This window comes from Panthera leo, chromosome E3 (assembly GCF_018350215.1).
Source record: "Panthera leo isolate Ple1 chromosome E3, P.leo_Ple1_pat1.1, whole genome shotgun sequence".
NCBI classification, from domain to species: Eukaryota; Metazoa; Chordata; class Mammalia; order Carnivora; family Felidae; genus Panthera; species Panthera leo.
The window spans coordinates 30,677,450-30,703,852 of NC_056694.1; the positions used below are offsets into that span (position 1 = coordinate 30,677,450).

The window sequence follows — 26,403 nt, forward strand, 5'->3', positions numbered from 1 at the left end:
ACTTGTCAATGGGCTGCAAGTTGCAGGGAGATTTAAGTTTTTTCTCCATTTCTTTTGCCTTTGTTCTCCACACTGTCAGGGAGTTAAAAACCCTTCTCTTAGAGATTTGGATTCAGTAGGTGGAAATTCTCCTGGAATGTGTTTACAGCAACTTCCACAAACACTGGCTTAAAGTATTTAGTGCAAAGGCCTTTTCTTTTTGTTTTGTTTTTTGTTTTTGCCGGACGGATCCTATTTTGAATCGGAGGCAGCTCCACTACTTTTCCAGATGTGTCACCTTGTGCCAACTGTTCCACCTCTCTGAGCATCAGTTTCCTCTTCCAACAAACGCAGCTAAAGGCAGCACCATCTCCTGGCGCTGGTGCTCAGATTAAACGAGCGATGATGACATTCACAGGATGATAGTGAAGACGACATGGAACCTAGAATGTCTCATGATCAGGTGTCCTAGATCACAGTTGGTGGCTTGAAGGACTGTCCTCAGACGGGGCCCACCTCCTCCGGCCTCAAGCTAGAGTTGCGGGATAAAATACAGGAGCACAGATAACTGGAATTTCAGATAAACCACGAAAAAATGTGAGTGTAAGTATCTCCCAAATATTGCATGGGATATACTTATACTGAACAATCATTCGTTGTTTGCCCGAAATCCCAACTAACTGGACGCCCTGTACTTTTATTTGAGAAACCGAGCAATGTTTACAGAAAGGAAGGACCCCCTTCCCCTCTCCCACTCCCCGCCCCACTGCCTCCTGCCAGAGCCCAGGAGCACCCCCTCTGCGCATGCACGCAGGCCTCAGTCTAGGCGCCCCCACTCGCCAGGCGCCCCAGTCGATCCCAGAGGGGCCGCTCACGCTTCCGCCCCGCTCAGGCAGCACTAGCGGCGCCCCGAGCGGCGGAGCCCAGCGCAACCGCCCTCCCGCCCCGCACTGAGCAAAGGGCGCCGCCCCCAGCGGGGCACCACGGGCCCGGTGGTTGGGCTGTGCCGCGCGGTGCCGCTGCCTCCCACCCTGGGTACTCAGGGGAAGCCGGAAACTCGCTCGCCATGTCGGCTGCGGAGGCGGGGGGTGTTTTCCGCAGAGCCCGGGGCAGGACCCTGGACGCGTTTCCCTCAGGTACTGCCGGCCTTTCGCCCAGGGAGGGGATGACTTCAAGGCTGCGGAACCTTGCGTCGGGGGAACCGTCGGTTTGGGCGCGCGCGCCTCCAGCCGGACCGCTTCGGGGGCTGCACCCGGAGGCTGGGGACCGCAGTAGCGGCCTCACCGCCCGCCCTCGGGGCTTCGAGGGGCGCTGTTGAGAGACGGGGTGTCCGGGCGCTGGGGCCTCCGCTGGCCTTGACCTGACTTCCCTGAGAGAGGAGGAGATGGAGTAAAGCGGCAAAGCGTGCTTCACAGGAGCGGGGGGGTTTCAGTCCTGCCTCGCCCACGTTACTCCGCAAGCCTTGGCCTCAGTTTCCCCACCTGCAAGCCGGGAATCGTAACCGTGATCTTACGTGTGGCGCTCATAGGCGCCCGGTGCGTGTCAGATGCGGTTATTTTCATTGTGGTGGTTCGCCACGGTGCATTTTATACTCCACAATCCCGGTTTCTTCCTGCAATAGGGGTCATCCACCAGATTGTGTATTGCGCCCGCCCATTGTAAAGCGGGAGTGCAGCCCGGCGACGTGTCAAATTAAGTGCTTGGAGTTTGGATTTAGATAATCAGCCTCGCTGTAAAAATGGATTACGAAAAACAAACTTTTTTGGGGAAGCGCTAATAAGTTGAAAGTATTTTTATAACTCAGTGCCTGACACAGCCTAGGTGCTAAGTGAATGTGAGCCCTGGAGGCATAAGGCGAGAGGGAGGTTTGTTCCTGGTGTCTTGGTCCTCTCTGGCTTTTTGCGGCCCCGCAGTCAAGAATCCCTCCCACGGCACTCACCAGTTTTGTAACCCCGGGGACGTCACCCCAGATGCCCTGCATGATTTAGCCTGTGCTCCCCTTCCTTGATTCGTGCTTGTCGTGTGGCCTTTTGCCCGCTTCTCCTGCCTCACTCGTTTTCTTGAAGGCCTTTCTGTCCTCCGCTCCCATAGCTGATGAATAGCCAGGCCGCTGGGCCTGGTCTGTTCTCAGCCTTCAGCCCCTGTTTTAAAATTCAGTCACTTCCTCTAGTCAGATTTTTTCCCCTGGCCACCCTACGTAAAGTAGGTTCCTGCTGAAGTTCTCTGTCCTAAGACCTTGTTCTTTTCTTTCTTTGCAGCTCTTGGTGGGGAGTGGCAAGGTTCTGGAAGGGTGTGTGGGGCCAGAGATAGAAGTTTGGTGGATTTGGGGAAAATACAATCTGCTATAGTGCCCATTCTCTAAATATTTTAATATACCTTTTTTCGCCCAGCTTGAGGGTTTTGAGACTTATCTGTTTTGATAGAAGTAGCTCCAGTTCACTTCCAGTTTTCTTCCTGGGCAGTATTCCAATGGGTATATTGCCTATTTTATCCATTCTGCTGCTGGGCATATTGTGGAGTGTCTCCCCTGAGGCAGGGGTGTGTTCTCTGCAGAAGGATGAGTTTGGGACGGCAGGGCCACAAAGGGAGGAAAAGACCGCTGTGTATCACGGGTAGAACAAGTGTGAAAGTTTGTGGCTTGGCCCGGTGGGGAAAGGGAAGGGTGGGGGTGGGGATGCGGTGGTCCGTGAGGCTGGAGGATGGGTGGTGAGTAATTGAGGAGTTTTGTCTTTACCTAACAACGCATCAACGAGGTTTCAGCTGCATGTGTTTCAGAAACAAGCACACGTGATCAGATTTCCATTTTGGAAAGAAGGGTCTGAAAAGAATTTGTGTTTGTGAGGAACTTGGGGCGCAATCTGATTGCAAGCTGGAGCCCAAGAACTCGTCTCGCAGCAGCATTTCCATAGCAGCACGTTGTTCACTTTGGATTTATTGTGGTAGCTGGAGGTGCATGTGATGGGGGTGGATTTCTGACGGAGATTGTGGGGATACTCAGATGTCAAAGCTGACTGACCCACCGGTGCTGCCATAGTGGGTACGGAGAACAAGAGAGTCGTTGACCTGGACAAGAATGGGGAGGTGAGGAGAGAAAGCCTTAGAAGAGAAAATGACAGGATACTTACCTTGCTGAGGTAGGAAGAAGGAGAATGACCCTGGGCTTCCCTGAGCACCAGTGGGCATGCTCATTGTGGGCCATTTAGCGCAGGGCTTTCAGAGGCCTGGCCTTAGAGGGTTGGGCTTGGAACGCCCAGTCTTGTGGGTTCACTTCACTGGGTGCTGGACCCCTAGTCCACCCCCAAGGTGCCTCCATTGCTTTTACTGAGTTTTCCTCGAGTCCTCATTTCCTGCTAGCCTTGCTAGCAACTTCGAGAGATGCTTTTCGTGGGTCCCGTGCCGTTCCAGACTCTGTGGGAATACAGAGCCTCAAGCTGGTAGGGTTGCTCCAGAGGCAGGCCGGGAAGAGAAAGGGAAGGAACTGGCTTTTCCCGGTCTCTTGCCAAAATATACCGTCCCTGTGAAAGAAGTTTGGTTAACTCGAGCCACGCTGCCTGAAATCGCAGCCCTGATCACCCTCATACTCGCTCCTCGAAGTCCCCTCCAGCATTAGCTAAACAGTTTATTTCTCTAGTGGAACCTGGCAGGTAAGTGGAAGAGTGCCGGCTGAGTCCATTCAGGCTGTCATAACAAAGCCCGTAGACTAGGCGGCTGGTCAACAACAGACACTTACTCCCCCACGGTTCTGGAGGCTGGAAGTCCAGAGATCAGAATCCGAGTGTGGGGGCCAACCACCCGGTTCCTAGGCCGTCTTCTTGTGCCCTCACATGGTGGAAGTGGGGAAGGAGCACTCCGGGGTCTCTTTCAGAAGGCATTCATCTCATCGCGGTGACCTCCTGGCTCCCTAAGGTGACCTGTGGCTCCCCACCTCCGCGTATCATCCCATTGGGGTTTAGGATTCAAGATAAGAATCAGGGGGAACCACAGACGAACCACAGACGAACATGACGTCTGTGGTAAGCACCTTAAGACCATTTCCTCCCTGGTGGTTTCTGTGAGTGGCGGCATTCGTGATCTGCTAGGCTCGGTCGACAGATGTTCGTAAAAAGTAAATTGTACATGTCTCGTTGCAGAAGGTTCCCATTCCTCAGGCACGTTCACGTATTCATCTTGATTAGGCAAATTGATAATTATATTTCCTTGACACATCCTAATTAAGACTACTATCTCCTAGCAAATAATTGTTTTTCTGAGAAATTTACGACATCTGTGTTGAAAAAAATTCTAAAAGTGAGAACTGTCAAGATAAAATGGGTTTACAAATTACCTATATCTATTTGTTTTCAGGTCCTAAAGTGTTTTTTCTTTTTTTCCCCAGTTCATTTTACCACCACAATATGTTCCCTCTTAGAGAATAGGGCTGTTTGGTGGTTTTCTTAGAAAGATCATGTCCCTACATATTTTACACTTGTAGCTGTTTCAGAGGAGCCGACCGTATTCACTAATCCTGAATATTTCTCGGTCCCTTTCTCACGGGGCAGAAAATAAATGGAATCTCCCAAAAAATAACGTACCCCATGCCTTGCAGATCTCACCTAAGAACTCCTCTCTGGACAACATGTTTATCTAGGTCTCAATGGGGCTGAAAATATTGTGGTTTGAAAAATTCTAACATCAATGAAGAACCTGAAATAAATGCTTTTAACGATGTCACACAGTTAGGCCAAACCAGTTATCTCTTATTTGAGAAGGACTCCTGTGACTAAAAGAAGAATTTTGATTATCCCCTCCTCGATATTATCATCAGTCAAAATTAGTTTATAAAATGTTCACACCATGACACTTCCAAGAGATAAATGAACTTTTATTTTTGAGTGCCTTCCTATTTTTTGTAATAACTTTATTGAGGTACCATAACATTCACTCATTTTAAGTTCACAGTTCAGCGGTTTTTAATAAATCTGTAGAGTGGTATGGTGTCAGGAGTTTAGTATCTACCCCCAAAAAACTTTTTGGCCGTTTGCAGTCTTTTCCTATTTCCACTTGGTGCACCGGAAACTACTAATTTACCTCCATCGCTTTGCCTTTTCTGGACATTTCATATAAATGGCATCATAAAATCTGTGGTCTTTTGTGACTGGCTTCTTTCCCTTAGCATAATTTTTTCAAGCGTATCAGTACTTTGTTCCTTTTTACTGAATGGTATTCCGTTGTATGGAGAAACCACATCATGTTTATCCATTCACCCATTGATGAGCATTTGGACACTGACTGACATTCCCCAGTTTGGCCGCTGGCTGTTATAAATACAGCTGATATGAACATCCACATATAAATCTTTGTATGGACATAGATTTCATTTCTCTTGGGTAGATACTGAAGATTGGAATTGCTGGGTCATATAAGTAACTACGTTTGACATTTTGAGGAACTTCCAAACTGTTTTACAAAGCACCTGCACCATTTTGCATTGCCACCGCTAAGGTATATGGGTTCATATTCTCCATATCCTTGCCAACACTTGTCATCATCTGTGTTTTTGATTGTCACCAACCATATGGGTATGAATTGGTATTTCATTGTGATGTTGGTTTGCATTTTCCTAATGGCTAATGATGTTGAACATTTCACATGCTGACTGGCCACAGTCTTTCTTTGAAGAAATATCTTTTCAGATCCTTTGCCCTATTTCCCACGCCCCCCATCCCGCCCTTTGGCCCAGTTTTAATTGGGTTGTGTTTTTATTGAGTTGTAAGCATTCTTTTTTTTTTTTTTTTTTTTTTTTCAACTTTTTTTTAAATTTATTTTTGGGACAGAGAGAGACAGAGCATGAACGGGGGAGGGGCAGAGAGAGAGGGAGACACAGAATCGGAAACAGGCTCCAGGCTCTGAGCCATCAGCCCAGAGCCTGACGCGGGGCTCGAACTCACGGACCGCGAGATCGTGACCTGGCTGAAGTCGGACGCTTAACCGACTGCGCCATCCAGGCGCCCCTAAGCATTCTTTATATATACTGAATACAGACCCCTTACCCAGTCCATGATTTGCAAATATTTTCTCCCATTCTGTGGATCCTCCTTTCACTTGCTTTATGATATCCTGTGCAGCACCAGAATTTTTAATTTTGATGAAGTCCAAATTATCAACTCCTTTGTTATCACTTGTGTTTTTGATGTCCTAAGAAACCTTTGCCTAAGCCCAAATCATGAAGATTTACTTCTGTGTTTTCTCTAAGAGTATTCTAGTTAAAGCTTGTACAATGATGTCTGGGTTCATACTGAATTAATTTTTATGTATGGTGTGGGGAAGTGTCTAATTATTAGAAAATTTCCTTTTATTTTTTTTTTTTTACTACAGTAGAAACCTCATAATTGGTCAATGAATAGAAAAAAATAGCTAAACAGGGGAATTAAAAAAATTATACATTCTTTTAACGTTTCCTTTTAATGTAAACTATAAATGTGCATCCATTTACCATTCTTTTGAGGTCGGGCCAAGGACTTGTCTTGGAGTATGGGTTTACAGATGGGCCTGCCATGGAGCCTTTCTTGCATAAACAACACCCATAATGAATCTTTTCCAGTTTGGGTTTTTTCCAGTGGAGTAGTCAGTTAAAAATCACTTGGAAAGAAAGCACTCTGAGTGAAGAATTCTTCTAGGTTTATACTTTCTTTTCCCTCTAATCTTTTAGACTTCTCTGCACAACACCTAATTGAATAGTGCTTTATTTTCACCAGATTGCCTTTTACTGGGTCTTCCCAAAGCATCTGTCTTAGCTTTATTAGAAACAACCCTTTTTACGATTCATACTTCTCTGGTTTACATGTTTAGTTGAGTGACTTAAAAATAAGCATTAGCATGAACGGGTTTGGGGACAAGCGCCTGATGGACACATGGAGCCGGCTTCTTCAGGGACATTGGTTGACAGTCCACGCCTTTGCAGAGGGCATGCAGAGTGTTGGTAAATCTGGAGGTTTGTTAAGAGAGCGTCTGTTTCCCAGAGAGGACTAACTGGCAGCTTTTTATATTTGTGAAGCATATGATTTTTAACTTTGCCAAGCCCTGCAATTAGTTACAGGCAATAGCATGGGGTCCTGGCATCCGGAGGCTCCAGGAGCCCGAGAACTGCTATTAGCTGCTCTTAGAACCCGGTCGGATATGCAGCCAGCCAATCAGGAAATACCGGTTGAGTGAAAGAATGCCCAAAGCCTCTGAGTACTCTTGTTTAAAAGAACAAGAACAACAACAACAAAAACCTAGTCACACTAATGTTGTAGGTTCTCGTTTGTAAAACGAAGGCAGAGTGTTGGCCAGAACTGTCTAAGATGCAGCTGTGATGATATGTGCATTGGCTTCGTTTGCATGAGGGCGGGCGCTGAGAAGCTTTGGTGATTTCAGGTCCTAAACTAGGAGGTGGGAGGTCCGAGAAGGGAACACAGCTCTTTTGGCTGCTGGCCCTTTGGCCTTGCCCCCAGAACATACTAGAATAGGCCACAACTCTCCGTCTCCTGCCCAGTCTGCTCCTTCTGCAGTCTTCCCCCAAGTCCCCTGCAGTCAGAAGCCTAGGCGTCATTGCTGACCTCTCCTTCTCCCCTTCTTTTCAAAGCCCTGCCCCTGCAACCTGCAGAGCTCACCTTGGTTTTGTTCATCCGTTCCCTTCCCAGCTCCCAGCACTGTGACCCCCAGCCACCCACATCTCTCCCCGGACGCCTCCAGCAGCCTTCTGCCTCCCCTCGTGCCCCAATAGTCCATTCCCTGTACAGCATTCGGAGCCATCTCTTTGAAACAAAAATTGGGCCCATCATCCCTGGACATGACTTTTCCCTGTCCCTCTCTTCCTCTCTCTCCGGCCTCTTGTTCATCATGTACCATTTTTTGTTTTTTTAATGTTTATTTTTGAGAGAGAGAAAGAGAGACAGAGCATGAGTCGGTGAGGGGCAGGGAGAGAGGGAGACACAGAATTGGAAGCAGGCTCCAGGCTCTGAGTTGCCAGCCCAGGACCCACCGTGGGGCTCGAACTCATGAACTGTGAGACCATGACCTGAGCCAAAGTTGGACACTCAACTGACTGAGCCACCCAGGTGCCCCTCTTCATGTACCATTTTAAAAGAAACCCGTGCTGATCCTACCATTTTCAGTTAGGGCCCTGTTACTCCCCTTCCCTCATTCTTTTCCTTTACCACACTTATTACAACTTAATAGTTGTGTATTTATTCCTGTGACTTTCATGTCTTTTCATGCCTCTAGATGATAATTCCCGGAGGGCAGGAGGCCCAGACCTAGGATAGTGTTAGGAGTGGTGGCCACTTACTGGCCGTTTGTTATATAAATAAATGAGTAAATATGAACGAATACACTATCCCTTTGATCACGTTCCTGTGTCTGCCTAACCCATTGCTTCCAGCATGTATCCTCTGGACAAAGTAGAAACCAAAGAACCAAATCAAGAGGATCCCTTGCAAACCACCCTACGTGGCCCTGAGGTTTGTGTGCTGCTCAAAAGTGTCTGTTAAAGGAGGTTCTTGTTACCGGTGGGCGCCCTCTCGGGGCTGCGTCTGCCCTGAGGAAGGCTTGCCTTCTGCATCCAGAGCCTCTGTTTGCCCAGCCTTGTGCCCGCAGGGCACTTCGGCCCAGAGACAGCGCCTTCTGCCACTTCTCCCCGAAGCACCACCCGGGCCAGCGGCCGCCTGCCCGCTTGGCAGGGGAACATGGGTGATGGTAGGAAGCAAGTCCTAGCAAACACCCACCCCCAAAAGGCAAACTCCAAATGGGGTTCTGCTTTGGAAAAGGGGGGGAGGTTCGGGAAATGCCTTTCCCCCCTTTAGCCGTTGGCCGGAACAGTATCGGCCAAAGCCAGTGATGCCGAAAGCCACCTGGCCAAGGAGTCCTGGCCTGTCTGCCTTTTTACTTCTCTGAAGGGTTGCAGATAAAGATTTTGCCAGGTCCTTTATCCCCAAATGGCAAATGTGGCAGCCAAGCTATGACTCAGAAGCTTTTGTGTGTCTCACAAAGTACCTTTGAATGCATTTAGGCAAAGCAAAGAGAGGTTGGATAAATTCACCTTGCTGCTTAGGAAAAGTCATATGGAGACTCTGAGGATGTGGCTGTCACAGTTAATTATTTGGGGGAAGAGGGAGCCCCGAAGGGCACCATTATTTTTAATAGCTTCGCATACCATACGGTTCACCCTTCTACAGTGTACAATCCAATGGCTCTTAGTCTGTTCAAAAGAGTTGTGTAACCATCGCCACAGTCGATTTTGGAACACTTTTATCACCCCAGAAAGAAACCCCACACCCCTTAGCTCTCACCCTAACCCCCCACTCCAGCCCCGGACAACCACCGAGGGATGACGCTATTAAATGGGGTGTAAGTCCTGGCAGGCTTCCAGTTGGGACATTTGGGTTGCTAAGCCAGAAAGAGTCCCGAGGTGCTAAAGATTGCTTTTCTCCTATTGTGTTGTTGTTGTTGTTGTTGTTGTTGTTTGTAACCGCTGAAATAAGATTAATCCTCAGAGAAGATGAGGGGTGTTGCTGAAGACATTTAGGTTGTGATTCACTGTGCAGATGGCTACCATGAGAAACTGTAAAAATTGCATTTCGTTGGCATTTGCTCTTTAGCCAGAAAGCCTCCAGACAGCTGTAAAGCTGCCCATCTTTGCTGTTTTATAACCAAAGCAGTATCTCCAGTATGTGGAGGACAGGATGTTAAGACCAAAGCATGTAATTGTGTGTGTGTGTGTGTGTATCTGTATCATCAGATATTTTCTGTGCCCCACTATGTGCTGTGGGGGGTAAAGGGATGGGTAGGATTTTGTTGGTTTTGTCTCCACTAAGACAAGGGTAGGAGTTACCAAGAATAACAGTCGTGATAACACAAGCTCACCGCTGACTGCTTACTGTGTGCCTAGCGCAAATGCTTTACATGTATTAACTCCCTGATTCTTCATAACAGCCCTTTTGAGGTAGGAGTGGTATTCTTACTTTACGGGTGAGGAAACCAAGGCCCCGAGAGGTTAAGAACTTGCATCATGCGACATGGGTGGTAGAGGGTGGAAAAGAGGTTTGAGCCTGGCACACAGGCCTCTGAGTCTAGGCTATGCTGGCACCAGGTGAGGGCTTTGGGAGGTGGAGGCCCGAGTGGCACCTAGGCTTTACGCCCTTGCCCATGCCCACATGTCTTGGTGTGATCGGTCCTCTGCCCTCCGTTCACATCTGCCCCTGGTGTCAGGGCCTGTCCTTGCCTGGGGTGTGTGCCTAGAGCTACCCTGCGTCTGGCTCTGGTCGTCATTCACACCTCAGCTGTCATGTGGCCTCACTGCTTCATCCAGCCACAGCCCTCCCACCTAGCAGTCACTCTTCTCCGTGACCGCGCACCTCCCCGCTACTGTGTAAGTTAGTCTTAAGGAATGGGACCTGCGACTTTGCTCACAGCTGAGTGTCCAGCGACCCGTGTGGCCCCTGTCACGTAGCGGGCGCTAGGACAACCTGCTGAAGGCGGGGGGACGGAAGAGCTGTGCCTGCTTTTGCAGCGGAGGGAGGTAGGCTTTGGTCTGGGCCAGGAGGGGAGGTGGAGTCTTAGCCGGAAAGGTTAGTAGAAGGGGAGCATCGCCCCAGGAGGGAGTGGGACAGTGTGGCGTGTGTTTGAGGAGCAGATGAGGGTCTGTCGGGGGCGGGGGTGGGGGGAGAGAGACCCTGTGGCATGTTTGGTGTCGGGTTTCTGGATGTCCGCGTGTTGGCCTTAAGGCCGGACTACCGATGTAATGTGGGATGTCAAGCAGTGTCCCTGGCCTCCCTCCACCGAATGCCAAATGCCCCCAGGGGATCAAAATCATCCCTGGGTGAGAGCCACCCGTGTAGTGGGAGCAGTGGGCAGTTTGGCTGGGAGACTCTCACACTGTGACCCAAAGTGTCTGAGCCTAAGTGTCTGAGCCAGAATGCACGAGGATCCATCGACCTCTTCATTTATCCCCTCACTGAATGTTTGTTTACTGAGTGCCCCTCACATGCCAGCGACCCAGTGATACATGCTGACAGTATGCTGGGAAGGGAACACGAATGTGGGCCTTTTCTCGTGGGGGTTGGAGCATAGTGACCCTTCAGCAAGGGAGCTTGGTGATCAGTGTTACTGTTTTAGGAAGAGTCGCAGTGGCAGTCAGCGCGGGAAGCACTGCGTAGAGCTGTCCTGGCGGCCCCGGGGGGAGTGGTGGACCCTGACCCAAGGTGCTAGGGCTGCGGAGGTCAAGGACGTGCTGCGGAGCGCTGCAGATGTGGGTGCATCCACCCGGCAGCTGCAAGGGCCCAGTAACACCCGACCGTCTCATCTTTAGATAGGTGGACTGGGGACCATGGTGGCAAACTCGGGGCCATCAGGGTAAGAGGCCAGTCTTGAAGGGAAGGTGATGAATTTGCTTGTGGGAGTGCTGTAAGGTGCTCATGGCACGAGCCGGAAGCTTGGACGTATCCAGGAAAGCAGACATACTACTTTCTACTCACTCTTTTGGCGAGTTCTATGGCTTTCTCGTCAAATGGAGAAATGTGGCCCCTCTGGGCCCAGTTCGTGTATGATACTGAGTCCGAGAAGTTAACAGGAGCCCAGACATCAGACTTTTAAATAGTCTTAGAGTGTAGCGATGTGGTGTCACAATCATCAGACTTCTTAACCAGGATCTCCCAAAAAGCAAACGAGATTTAGAAAATGAGACTTCACTTGATGAAAATTAAGTTGCCTGTGAAGTAACAGGTGTAGCACCTCAGGAGAGCACAGATTGTTACAGTGTTGGGTTATTAATTAACGGCATGACCACCTCGTGTAGGCCTTTTCCTGGTAGGGTGATGAAAATAGTGATTCATTTGCTTTTGGGATGCATTTATTACAGTTAGTCATTGATTAACCGGTAATGGTGAACGGATCAATGCAGTTTCTAATTCTTGGTGTATGTTAAAAAGTCAGCTTTCATTAACAGCTGACAAATATGCCTGAAAGGTATAGTAAAAATGAGGGACAGGGAAACGGAAACGTATTGGCAGAGACAAACCCAAGATGACATTTAGTTCCTGGTGTTAAAAGTGCCAACTGCAAAGAGCATTTGCAGACTGAGTACCTTTCTGGTGGGATACTGGTGTGTAAACAGTCTCAGAGGAAGGATTAGGGGTAAGGCATCGTGTGGGTTTTTAAAGGTCTTTAAGATTCTACGATGTGTGCAGTTGCTTTGCACCCAGTAATGCTTCGAGAAGAGTCCCTGGCTTCTACTGTCTATAGTTTAATACCACCCAAATCCACTGTCTTTTTATTCCTCAGTGTTGAAAGGCGGTTTTCTGTGACAGTCTCTATCAATTAGCAGAAATCAGGAAGTGGTCAAATCTTTTTTTTTTTTTTTTAATGTTTTTATTTATTTTTGAGACAGAGAGAGACAGAGCGTGAGCAGGGGAGGGGCAGAGAGAGAGGGAGACACAGAATCTGAGGCAGGCTCCAGGGTCTGAGCTGTCAGCACAGAGACCAATGTGGGGCTCAAACTCACAGACTGTGAGATCATGAACTGAGCTGAAGTCAGACGCTTAACCCACTGAGCCACCCAGGCGCCCCCATGGAAGTGGCCAAATCTTGATACTTTGTATACAACGGCTGAAGCACATTACTCCCTAAGGCCAATTTTTCCTTTACGAAGGTGTTTTTAAATTAGTTTATGTTTTTGGGGCGCCTAGGCGGCTTAGTCGGTTAAGTGTCCGACTTCAGCTCAGGTCATGATCTCGCAGTTTGTGCGTTCAAATCCCACGTTGAGCTCTGTGCTGACAGCTCAGAGCCTGGAGCCTGCTTCAGATTCTCTCTCTCCCTCTCTCTCTGCCCCTCCCTGCTTGTGCGCTCTCTCTCTGTCTCTCAAAAATAAGTAAACATTAAAAATATATGTATATATAAAATAAAAATTAATTTAGATTTTTAAAAACTAAATTTTAAAATTAATTTGGTTTAGGCTCTGGTCCTATTTATTATGGTAACTCAGAGCTTGTTTTTTTCTGGCATATCGTTTGGACAGACCTTGGCACTTCTGGCTACATAGGTCTTCTCTATAATCTCACCTGTGTGACCACCTGCCCCGAGGTCAGGGTTCTGTGGCCCTATAGGCCCGGTTCTGCCTCTCAGCCCTCCTTAGAGCTTGATTAAGTTACCTAACCTTGACCTTGCTGAGTCTCCTCATCCGTACCTCTGAGCAAAATGGAAGAGTTACCCTAGATACAGGCCAAGTGTGGACTGAGTGTGGCCCATGGTGAATTCCAGAGCACACACCCCCTTTGATGGGCAACTGCTGCTCCACCCAGCCAGTCAGCATACGCCACTTGGGCCTGCTTTGGCCACATTTCCCAAGAGAATCCAGAAAAACAGGTATCTATCGGAAACTCTTGAATTTAAAATGTTGGCGACACATTCAGAATTTTATAACTACTACGTGGGCCAAACAAAACACATGTGCTAGCCAGACCGCATCCAGAGACCCGGGGTTTGTCATCTCTGGAGAAAATCACCAATTAGCATCCCATAGAAGATGGATGTTCCGGGCTCTAGCCTGTACCCTGAATCAGCCCTCTGCTGCTGGCAGGAACTGTGAGCACCACGGCCTACTGGGGAAAAGCCTGCCAGCATCATCTCTGTGTACAGTTTTCTTATTTACCAAGATGTTCCATTCAAAGGAAACTTTTTGGAGATAAAAATGTCTTTATGGAGGTGGACAGCTTGCAGCAGCCCAGGACACATTCCATCTCCTTTTTGGCTCTGTCCTCTCCAAGCCAGCCCCACAGCACTGAGATCCTGGATAATAGAAGCTGCTGCTCATTAAGCGTGTGGTCTTGAACTTGAACCATGACTGAGACTCCTAGCCAGGCCTCAGTATCCCCTGTTGGTTAAATGAGGGGGTTGGTAATTCTGCAAGTCCTTCCCACGCTGAAAATTCCCGGTACTTTAGTGGGCAAAGGATGGCTTCTATAAGGTAAGCCTTCAGCCTCCCGGGGATGGACTCCAGTAAATGGGCTCACACAGCTCAGTGCAGGAGGGTCAGATGTAAACGTGTGGTCATGGGAGGCTAGGCCCTGTACAGTATCACCGTCCGTGGCAGACAGACTCTCAGATGGTCCCAATGATCCCCACCTGCTAGTATTCGTGGCCTCTGTGATCCCCTGTCCTTGAGTGTGGGCTGGCCTAGCAACTTGATCATAATGAATAGAACACAGCAGAGTGATGGAATATCGCTTCCATCACCAGGTTACATAACTTCCTTTGCTGGCAGACCCTCTCCCTTGCTGGCTTTATGAAACAAGTTTCCATGTTACCAGCTGCCAGCTTGGAGAGGCCCACCTGGCAGGGAACCGAGGGTAGCTTCTGGTCCACAGCCAGCAAGGAATCTAGTCGACAGCCCCATAAGTGCACTTGGAAGCAGATCCTGCCCCGTGTGAGTCTCCCCATGAGACCTCCCTGCTGGCTGACACTATAATTGCAGCTTGTGAGAGACCCTGAGCAGAGGACCCAGCTAAGCCCCGCCTTAGAACCCCAACCCACAGAAACTGAGATAATGAATGTGTGGTTTCAGACTACTACATCTGTGCTCATTTGTTACAATAGCATCAGCTTCTACACCAGCTTTTCGAATTTGTTACACAAATTAACATTGAAAAAATTCAGTTTCCCATGGACATTCTTATTTATATTCAGGTGTTTTAGTTAAATACATACATGTTTTATGATGTACTAACAGTAAGTACCCTATAGACATTACTAGAAGGTTGTGTCAGATGTTTCTGAAGATTATAGTCTTGTTTGGTACCACCTAGGTCAAGTATGAGGTCTTAGTTTAATCAAGTCGCTTTATTCTTTAATGCATTCATTCTACAAATACTCAAAATTTGACCTTGGCCTTATCATACTCCCCAATTAGGGTCCCTGACTGCATTCTTTTATCGATTTTGGAAATTACCTGAGCTGGACACAGACAGGGACCTAAAAATGAATTGCAAAATATGCAAAAACAATAATAATTCCCCCAAGCCATTATTTCAGTAGAGGGAAACAAAAATCACTTTGCACCTGTTTCTGATCAAACACATTTAGGCAGTTCAACCTATTAGTTACAGGTCAGTGCTTCTCAAAGTTGGATTTGTATACAGATCACGTGAAGATTTGTTAAAATGCACTCTGCCTCAGTAGTCAGTAGGCCTGGGATGGGCTTGAGAGGCTGTCTTTCCAGCAGGTTCACAGGTGCTGATGCTGAGGTGTAGGCCCAGCCCTGCCTTTCACGCCCAGTGTGGCATGCTTCATGGAGCTCTCCTGTCATATGCACCTTCTCTCTCTCCCTCAGCCTCCACTTCCGGCACTTGTGCTCCTCTCGGGGCATGGGGGGCTATCAGGCATTTCAGTACATCTGACCTTCTGTGGCTCGAACTGCCAGAACAGTGTTTTCGGGGAGTCTAAAGAGAGAAGCTGGACTGTGCCAGGGCCAGACCTCTGCCCCGCAGGGGATGGTGTGGCAAGCTCTCTCTGGCTCTTGTAGATGTCACCTGATACCTGTGCCCACCCCTGGGTGTGACTGTGGACTTCGGCCACATCATTTAAGGCAAGTGTTGTTAAGCATTCAGATTTGTAATAAAAACCTGTCCCTGGTGAGGGATGGGGGAGCTATAAATTTATACCTTGTTACATAGTGAGCTGTCATCATTTCAGGTCAGATCTATTTATTTTGTACCTTGTCATCATAAAGTTGAGAGTCTAAGATTTTGCTAAATAAACAAATAATAATGGAAGATTTGTTCTAATATCTCCAAGGACCTTTGAGATGATGACTGTTTTGTTGTAGGAAACTATATTTGTTAAGACATTTGCTGTAGAAAACTGTTTATAAATTCTGTTGGTTACAGAATATTGGTTTATGCACCAGCCTTGGGGTGACGATCCCCTCCCTGATCTGGTTCTGATTCATCTGTCCAGTTTAAACAACTCTGCAGTCTGCCTCAGAAACAGGAATGTAGCTAAAAGCATTCGGTGTGAAAAGGTTATTCTTCAAGGAAAATAAATGATTGATGCTAATAATTAACTTTAAAACACAAATGGGAATCTCATTTTTTTTTCATGACCCCAGCCTTCACCTCTTGAAGACAAGTCTTGCTGACTCTGTGTCTTTAATGCCTGATCCCTCAGGATCTATTACTACTTTGTAGCAGATGTCCCTGAAACTTGGCAGCTTGAAACCACAAATTTTCATTGTCCTCTCACAGTTTCCATGTGGAATCGGAGCACTGCCCGGCCGAATGGATCCATCTGCAGCAGGGTCTCCCCCAGCGTTCACGCATGGTGTCAGCTGGGGCTGTGGTCTCATCTGACGGCCCGACTAAGGGAGAATCCCTTTTTCCCAGTTCACTCACTTGCTTATTCGCAGGATTCCACTCCTTTGGGTTGTTGCATGGGGGGCCTCTGTTCTCCATGGGCTGTTGCCTCAGTTCCTTACTATGTTGGCTTCTCCATAGGGCGAGTCACTGTGTGACCGCCTTTTTCATGCAGGGCGAGAGCTCTGAGAGAGAGCGAGAGAGAATGAGCAAGATGGAAGTCATGGTCTTTTTCTAGCCTACTCCCTCCCTCCCTCCCTCCCTCCCTCTCTCTCCCTCCCTCTCTCTCTCTCCTCTTCTCTCTCTGCCTCCCTCCCTCTCTCTCCCTCCCTCTGTCTCCCCTTCTCTCTCTGCCTCCCTCCCTCTGTCTCTCCCTCCCTCTCTCTGTCCCTCCCTCCCTCACTCTCTCCCTCTCTCTCTCTCTTTTTAGCCATTTTTGTTGAGGCATGGTTGACCTGTAAAAAGCTGTATATGTTTAATGTGTACAACAGTCCCCAAGAGTTTGGGGATAAGTACACATCTGTGGAACCATCACTACTATCAAGGTCATAAACATACTCATCTCCTCCCAAAACCTGTATAATCTTTATTATTATTATTATTATTATTATTATTACCTTTATTATTATTACCTTTATTACCTTTTATTACCTTTAACCGCTTTATTACCTTTATTATTATTATTATTATTATTATTAATTACTTGTGTGTATGCTAAGAGTACTTCACATAGATTCTACCTTTGTAGGAAATTTTAAGTATATAGTACAGTATTATTAGCTGAGGGCATGATGCTGTGCAGTATGTCTACAAAACTTCTTTATCTTGTCGAACTAGAACTTTGTACCCTTTGGCCATCACCTCCCCCATTTCCCCTAACCCTCAGCCCCTGGCGTCCACCATTCTACTCTCTGCTTCTATGAGTTTATATTAGAAGCCACATATGAGTGAGATCAGACCGTATTTGTCTTTCTTTGGCTGACTTATATCAGCTAGCATAATGCCCTCTAGGTCCATCCATATTATTTCAAGTGGCAGGATTTCCTTCTTTTTTAAGACTGAACAATAGCACATCGTACATATATACCACATTTTATTTATCCGTCCGTCCATTGAGGTACATTTAGATTGTTTCCCTATCTTGGTATCACCTAATCCCTGAAGGGACATCCCATCACTGTGTTCTGCTTATTAGAACAAAGTCACAGTCGAGGGGATTGCACAGGGACGTGACTGTCACAACGCAGGGATCTTTGGGACCTTCTTGGAGTCTTTCTGCCGCACGTAGTAAGGGCTCAATAAATACAAGTTCACATCAGCTGTAGTGCCAGATAGCCGTCCTTAGCAATGAGATGCATGCCCCAGGGCTTCATGCAGCCCTTGTTCAGATGGAGTTCAAGTTGGTTGTGACTTGCTCGAGCAGTTAACCACCCGAGCTGTAGGTCCGGAACTCGTGGGGTGACTTTGCACACACAGTTTGTTCTATAAGTAAGTGCGGGCAGTTCGCACGCTTGCATCTTTAAGTTCTGGTAAAGAAATTGAAGAGGAAGGGTGGCCTAACGCCGGAGGTCTACTCTATGATGACAGCAGGCCAGTGAGGTGGGCTGGAGGGTGGCTGCGGAATTCGGAAAGGTTGGACTGGCGCTTTGCCACTGAGATCTCAGCCCGGGTGTGGCATGTTAGAGAGAGGCCTTCCCTGTGTGCCCAGTTGGAATTAGCCATTGCTTCTCACGCCACCTTCCTAGTCCTGGCATTCTGGCTCCCTTCCCTGCTCACTTCTTTGTCCGTCGTCTTTGTGTGGACTGAGCCCCGGGAGAGCAGGGGGCTCGGCTGTCTGGGTCCAGACGTGTATTGTCGCCACCACGTGTGGGGCCTGGCGAACAGTTGACTCTCGGTGAACACTTACCGAATAAATGAATGTGCCGAACCCACAGATGTGAACTGGCTCTAAGGAATTTTTTGGAAGTTGTAATATCTTCATGGCTTCCACAGGAAATGCCACTTACTCAGTTCACATGCCAGATACACTAATTTGTTAAAAAGAAGAAAACAGTCTGAAGGTGGTGGGGTCGTTTTGTCCCTGCCACGGATCGCTAGTGGCTGTTAGGCAAGCTGTGGCACGTCTCTGGGCCGCAGCCTCCTCAGAGGATAAAAACAGGGGCTGCAGATTGGGGCTCTTCACGCTGCTCTGCGCTCGGACCCAGCTCAGGCTCAGGAGCTCTGGTTTTCAACACTGGTCTACCGTGTAAGGTTTGGTTCGAAGAAAGGGCGGAAAGGGTGCTGTCACCAGGAAAAAGAAAAGCTGGACACCCACAGGGATTCCATGCCCACTAATGGCCCTTCCTGCTCCGCAAAACCAGGTGCCCAGTGCAGTTCTTTGGTCTGATAAGGGTGGGCACCTGTGGCCCACGAAGCTCGGGATCAGCAGAACCAGCAGGAAGGGCAAGCCTAATCCTTTTGGTGCAGGTGACGTAGCACCCTTTCCAAGAACATGAAGAATCCCCTCTTCCTTCCTTTCTCCCTGCTTCCCCCCCACCCCCCAGCCTCACACCTCGTTTAAGCCCGCATCGTGCTGCCTTTGAAATGTTAGCATCGATTTTTTTTTTCTTTTTTTCTCGTTGACTAACTCATTTCGAGATTTCATTTCTGGCACTGCATCTCCTGCCAGATCGCCAGAGCTTCCAAGCTCCAAGTTTTATAATTAAAATTCTGTCACATCCCCCGAAACAGTGCAAATTGTGCCATTAAGCCTGGCATAAAAGATTTGCAAGCACTTCACCTAGTAATTTAAATATAATACTTCTGGCAGCTTTCAATTTCTGGTATTTTTAATTCTAATTAAAAAACTATTATTGAACGTTAATATCCTCTATACGGCATGCTGTTGTGCCTCTGTGCTCCATCTTGGCCGGCTGGTTTTAAACAAACAGCTTGGCTGGGTGGCTGTTGCTGCCCACGTGGTTTTTCCTGGCCTTTGGGAATCACCAGGTCTCAGGCATAATTAGTATAAATCAAAATCCTCTAGACTATGACAGGAAAATGGTATGTTTGAACAGCAGCTTATTAAAATGACCTACTTAATTTAAGAAAAATATTGTATCCACTTGCATGATAACCTGGATGCTTTCCCTGACAGATTTTATAATATTTCTTCCCTCTCCTTCCCCCGCCCCCTTCGTTTTTACAAGAAAAGGAAAGGGAATGGAAAGGCCCATTCTACTTCATCCAAGGCGCAGACCCACAGTTCGGGCTCATGAAGGCCTGGTCCACCGGGAACTGTGACAGCGGCGGTGATGAGTGGGGGCAGGAGATCCGTCTAACTGAGCAAGCTGTTCAGGCCGTCAACAAGTTGAAGCCCAGACCCAGATTCTTTGTTCTCTGCGGGGACCTCATCCATGCCATGCCAGGTAAGACTTGCACGGGGCCTGGGGCCTCCTCTGCTTCCTCTGGTCCTGAGTGCATTTGGGCAAAGGAACAGATTTCTCTTGAAGAGACGTCTTTATTCGGGAATGACCCACTCCTTCCCTCCATGGCTATTGGAGGGAGTCTCCTTGAACATCAGAAAATGCACGCTCATTTTATATTTAGAATTTGGCGAGATCGATCGCCGTAATTAGGCAGAGCTACAGTTCTGATGATCTGAGCTTACTATGAAAAATGGAACAGATTCCCATGTGTCACCTTTATTTCCAGGGGACAAACTTGAACTGCTTCCAGATACCATGTCCATAAATGTAACCTTCTTCTCTTGTTTCTCCTCTTCTGACACTTTAATTTCTCCTGTATTTGTTAGTGCTTTTTCATTTGCAAGTGACAGAAATCTAACATAAACTGGATTATTACTATTATTATTATTATTATTATATTTTTTATTAAAACTTTTTTTATGTTTTAATTTTTTTTTTTGAGAGAGAGCAAGCAGAAGTGGGACAGGGACACAGACAGTGGGAGACACAGAATCCGAAGCAGGCTCCAGGCTCCACGCTGTCAACACAGAGCCCGACATGGGACTCGAACCCACAAACTGTGAGATCGTGACCTGAGCTGAAATCAGAGGCTTAACCGACTGAGCCACCCCGGCAGTGCCCCTATGTTTTTAAACATGTGTGTTCCTTTATGGGACTGTGAAGTCCAGGGGCCTCCCTGGGCTTCAGGTATGGCTGGATCCAGAAGCTTAGAGTTTGTGATCAGGACTTGGTTTCTGTTGCTCAGCCCTGCTTTCCTCTGGGTTGATTTCATTTTTAGGCAGGCTGTCTTTAGGTAGTGGTCCCTGGGAGCTCCTACCAGAAACCATAAGAGAAAGAAAATGCCTCATTCTTGGTGGTCCAAAGTCCCAGACCGGCACTCATCTTTCATCCTGCTCTTCTGGCCCCTTGAAACCAGGGTATGGGCTCATTTCCACTGCAGCAGTGTGGTCTGAAGAGCAGGATCGTTCCGCACAAGAAAAGTGAGATCAAATGTAAGAAACAACAGGTGCCTTCTAGAAGTCTCTTGCGTTTTGTTTCTCCTTCTGATACCTTCTCTCCCAGGCAAGAATAAAGTCCAGTGAGCAAGTACAAGCAGGTGGAACCTCCACCTGCCCATCAGAGAGGTAGCGTGGACTCCCATGTCCACTGTTAGTGGAACAGCGGTCTCTGCTTTTGGAGCAGCAGTGGCTTGAAGACCATTGCAGAAAACACTGCAGTGGCCACACGTTTGCTTTGGCTAATGCCATCTTGTAAACCAGGACTCTGGGTCCTGATGTGATTTCCAGGGCCTTTACAAGCTGAGGCACTCTACAATTGGCTGGGTTGCATTCATTTTTCAAGCTTCCCTTGTCTAGCAGCCAACCTATCGAGAACAATCCCAAAGTAAAGATGTGAGGATGGAAAAAGGGCTGCCCGGAATCCCTCTCCCCAAGTCCAGTGAGTGAAATGAGCAGGAGGAACCCTCAGAACTCCCCTCATTCTCTGTTTACACATATTTTATGCAAACTCATGAATGTGGACATGCCCATGTCATTGGATGGAACCCAAGGGCGGTCATCCCCGGAGAATCAGCCTGTCCTGCTATTGGGCTTATACAGAGGCGGCAAGGTGGGAAAGAAGGAGAGTAAGGCAGTGGATAGAGACCTGAACTAGGGTGGATGCCAGCTCCACACCTGCCACTGATGTGCTGGGTAAACTTGGACCAGTCCCCTTACCTTCTCTGGGTCTCCGTTTCTGAGCCCATCAGTGCAATAAGCATTCAAAACCTCGACCTTGTAGGGCTTCACCACATGGGGGCAGGTGCAGGGGGTGGACATCTCAGCAGCTTGGAGCAGAAGCACATTCACACTCGGTCACCCTTGGTGACCACAGGATGCCCCAGTCTCTAAAGGAGTTAGAAATCAGAGTAGGACCCAGAGTCTTGGTTGACAAGGTAAAATCAGGGTAATATTCCAGTTGACCAGATTAATGATGCTTCCCGATTGTCTGATTTGGTGTTAGCTGGGTGCTTTGGCATCATTTGGCCCGTGCGCACTGTAGCATCAGCTAGATCTCTCATTCTGGACCATCTAGTGAGCAAAGTTCTGCTTTTCCTGGACAGTTGAAGGTCAGATTCCAAATCTACTGTTTTTATGTGCAGTGATTTCTTTTCTTTGCAAACAGAAATGTTACAGGACTCACTAGAATTATATAGCATGTTTTCGTAGATGTTTACCAACTTGTTCCGAATTACATTAATGTGTTCAGTCATATTTCAAAATAAGATTTAAAATAAAAGCTCTCCGTGCAATCTCATTGCTGCTTCAATGAAATATACTGAGCATAGTAAATTAAAAGATACGGTTTTTATGCTCAACTTTTCCCGTTGGTCGGAAGACCTTGTAAACGTGAACTGGCAATCTTTTGAGCACATATTTTATATGCAGTGTGACCCGAGCAGAATTTGTATCTGTTCTGAAGAGTTGGACTGTTTTGGATGCTTGTAACTGAGCCAGTGGAGGGACTGTAACTGTTTTGAATATTGTGGTCTGAGATTAAGCGGAACGTTTTAAAGCTAGTTACCATTTTTTAATATGCAATTAGTGGCTTCCTCCTCATTTAGCTCATATGCAGGGGCAGACACTAGAAAAGTAATTATTTGCTTTGACTGCTTAGCACATTGTTAATTATCAGATGCATATATTAATAGGCAAATAAAATCAGAAAGCATACTTTTAATTCTACCATAAATAATATCTTGGGCCAAGTAGTTTTAAGTTCAAACTGGAGCAAAAGAACTTTATGAATAATGCTTGTTCTAATGAAAGTCATAATGCACTTTTCCATTATAAATATTCATCATGGGGCATCTGAGTGGCTCAGTCGGTTAAGCGTCAGACTTCTGCTCAGGTCATAATCTCACAGTTCATGGGTTCGAACCCCGTGTCGGGCTCTGTGCTGATAGCTCGGAGCCTGGAGCCTGGAGCCTGTTTCGGATTCTGTGTCTCCCTCTCTCTCTACCCCTCCCCCGCTCATGCTCTGTCTCTCTCTGTCTCTCAAAAATGAATAAACGTTAAAAAAATAAATATTCGTCATAATATTTGTTCACCTACACATACTCAGCGTGTACACACTGAGTGCCAGTTACAGTGCCAGATGCTGTGGGTATAATGGTTGGAGATGAGCGAGCAGCCCTTCTGTGGAGCGTAGAGTCTGATAAAGGAAGTGCAAAAGGAGGGATGGTGCCAGGGCCTGCAGGGAAGGCCTAAGAAATGCAGGACAAAGTCCAGGTAGTTTTGAAAGACATGTTTTCACTCTGCAGATGTCTTTTTGGTTACCTTGGTATTTTCTTATTTTATGAAGCTTCTCAGTGGTAAACGCATTATCAATAGCAAATGGACATTTGTGCTCTTGAGACCACTGATTTTCAATCCATCACACTGAAGCCCAGGGTACTTTGTTTGGTCCCCCTGATGTGGAGGCTCTGACCCACTGATGCTGTCCGTGGGAACCTTGCTCGGTTTCGGCAGTCATGTGAGGAATCGACAGGTGGAATGTGATGATGCCATTCGAGTACAGGGGGTCCTTTCAGCCTGTAGAACAGTTTGTTTTTAATGTGTGTGTCTGGCCTGTTGATTAAAAATTGCCACAACCAAACAAAACAGTGTGGAACAAATTCTTCCCTGGATATAAAGGCTCCTTGAAGGGTTCTTTGTATATGGTCCTCTGCTTTGGGCAGCTGTTACGTGATTTCACGTCCATGAATGATTCGGCCTCTGGAAATCCTGCAAACGTAAAGCGAGGCAAGCCCGCACTAGCCTTATTCCAGTACGAGGTGTGTGAGTTTTGTGTGGCTGCTGTAACAAACTCCTGCAAGCTCAGTGGCTTGGAACAACACACAATGATTGTCCTGCAGTCCTGGAGGTCCGAAGTCTAGAAGCCCTCGGTCTGCAGCGCTGTGGCCTTCGACAGGCTTCAGCTTCTGGAGGCTGCCCACCTTTCTTGGGTCATGGCCATTTCCATCTTCACAGCCAGCAGCATAGCGTTTTCTCTCTTCTCTGACCTTTGATTCATCCTCTTCTATTTTTTTTTTTTTTTAATTTGAGAGAGAGAGAGAGAGAGAGAGCAAGGGAGGGCAGAGAGAGAGAGAGAGGGAGAGAGAAAATCTCAAGCAGACTCCATGCTCAGCACAGAGCTGGACATGGGGCTTGATCCGATGACCCTCTGAGCATGACCTGAGCTGAAATCAAGAGTCAGATGCTCTGAGCCACCCAGGCGCCCGTCATATTCTCTCCTTTAAACCTACCCTCCTGCTTCTTTCTTATAAACACCCTTGTGGTTATTGGCCTTCTCAAATAACCCAGGACCTCAAGATCTGATAAAGATGTCAAGCTCAAACTTTATCACATCTGCAAATTCCCCTCTTTCCGTGCAAGATAACACATTCACAGGTTTGGGGGATTGGGATGTGGACATCTTTGGGGGCCACTGTTCAGCCTACCATACAAGGGATGCAGTTCAGGGTATGTGCCAGGACCAGTGCTGCTAGCTGACCTACCCATTGGAGTCATGAAAGGAGGGTGTCATTGCTATTTCCATGTGAACTGGTGGTCAAAACTGGCTCAGGGCAGTTAAGTACTTTTCCTGGGGTCTCTCAGCTTATAGGTGGTGGAGTCAGGATCTGACCCCAGTCCAGCTGTGTTCGAACCTCATGCACTTCACACGGCAGCCTCCCTGCTCAAAGGGTGGTCCCCAGGATAGCAGTCAAGAGCTTGTTTGGAATGTAGAATTTCTGCCCCACCCAGATCTAATGAGATGGAATCGGCATTTTTAAGAGATCCCCAGGTCTTATTACTTATGGGCCATAAAGTTTTGAGGCGTATTTGCTGGACAAAAATGCACCATGCCCTGTGTTTTTTGCACTAGGTACAAATTTTGTGTGTACATTCGTGGTTTGTGGGCATTCCCTTCAACTATTAAAGACAATGGTGCTTAACAAGGGGGCTGTCCCTACTTTAGCCTTCCCAAGCTAAGCCTTCACAGACAAATGTTTTAAGTTGGTGGGTTTTGCTTGGCTTCCTAAACACCATTTTGAGCAACTACAACAAAACAGAACTTGCCCAAAATATTCAGGAAAGCAGTCACCCATATATGCTTTACAAGGATTTGTATGCGGAATGGTTGGGAGAGTGAGGATGGGTTCTTTGATTTGGGTTATGTCCGTGTGCATAATCCCTTATGTGCTATTCCAAAGTCCAGAGAGCTCTGGAAACTAAGAGATTTTCTCAAGTTTGAAAACTAACTCAATTGGCAGCAAAATCGACCTGAACTGACACGAGGATATTTATAGTCTTTCTTTATCCTACTTCGTGGGAATATTCATGTGTTTTGCCAGCAAAATATTACTATGCTCCATTACGGGGTGTTGCCTGAGATCCAGCTCGAGGGGTTATTTAATATGTGCCCCACGCCCAGTATTGCTGTTTTTAAAGTTTGAAAAACTCCAACCTTCAAAGCAGATCTGGCCCCTCGGGTTCAGGATAAGAACATAATGAATCTGCAATATTGATAAGTTTGGATTTATGGATGAAGAAGCCTTTCATCACTAGAAACCGAAGGCTTTTTTCCATCCCTCCAATTTAACTTTCTCCCGAGGTAACTTCTGCACACCCACTGCGCGGTAAGCATCTCAGTTTCTAAGTTAAAATGATCCCAGGATCTCTCCTATTTAAATTTTGGGCACTATTTTTGTTGGGACCAAAGGGACTGAATATGAAAATGGAATTGAATTCAGAAATGACTTTGACAAATTGAAGGAGAGGATATGTGCACTGAGGTGATGTTTGCTATAGATAAGTGCAGAATAATCCACTTAGGTGGAAAAGTCTTAACTTCAAGGCAGAAAAGGGCTGGATGTCTGCAGATACGGCTGTAAAGGGCCAGAACGTAAGGGAATGTGCAGAGTGGTGGTTAGGAATGGGGAGATGCTGTGGGAATGTAAAGTAGAATTGTGGACGGGACTGTGGTTTTCTGAAAAGATCCAAGTGAAACCTGAAAAAGGACTCAGTTTGGTAGCTCTTTGCCTTAAATGAGATGTGAACAGGTAGGCCAAGGTCCAGATAGGAGTCACCGCGGCCAAATGACCCCCAAGACACCTTTCCCAGTTGGAGATTTTAATTCTGTGATGAATGGATACAGTTGGGAAAGGAAGCAAAGATGGAGTGCTTTGGTGGGCCGGGCTTCAGGCAGAGAATAAGCCGTGTGTCCTTTTGGCGTTCACGTAATCCAGGAGGGTTGGTGTTCTTTTTCCCCCAACTGGGCAGACACCAAACACATGAACATAATTCTGGTACAAGACAGACTGTGATAAGCAAAGCCTCAGAGGAATTGAGAAACAAAGCCAGGAAGAGGCCTTATCACATCCCTGCGACCTCTACCAGTTCACCTCCCTCCAAGCTTCATTCTGAGATCCTACGGAGCAGTTGCAGGCGGGGAGGGGTGTGTGTTTGTGTTGGTTGTGTGTTTTCATCCAGTACCCAAAGCTGTTGAGCATGGCGAAGGTGTTCACTGAATGCAGGTCAAACGAATCACTCTGTTTCCAATAGTGCTTAGCAAGT

The 26,403-nt window shown here is 47.3% G+C and overlaps 1 protein-coding gene across 11 annotated transcripts in view; it reads left to right on the forward strand.

Moving 5' to 3' along the window:
- The first annotated feature begins 945 nt into the window (after nucleotides 1-945).
- The window catches only part of CPPED1 (calcineurin like phosphoesterase domain containing 1), a 100,784-nt gene continuing 75,326 nt past the window's right edge, over nucleotides 946-26,403 (forward strand). For 4 of the 11 annotated variants that reach the window (XM_042921596.1, XM_042921599.1, XM_042921597.1 and 1 more), the window contains exons 1-2: nucleotides 14,244-14,416; nucleotides 19,534-19,747. In XM_042921596.1, coding sequence (XP_042777530.1) covers nucleotides 14,276-14,416; nucleotides 19,534-19,747 — 355 coding nt within the window. In that variant the 5' untranslated portion in view covers nucleotides 14,244-14,275. Of the gene's footprint in view, nucleotides 1,116-14,228; nucleotides 14,417-19,528; nucleotides 19,748-26,403 lie in introns of those variants that run through there. The other 7 variants (XM_042921600.1, XM_042921593.1, XM_042921590.1 and 4 more) reach the window with 5 other exon arrangements.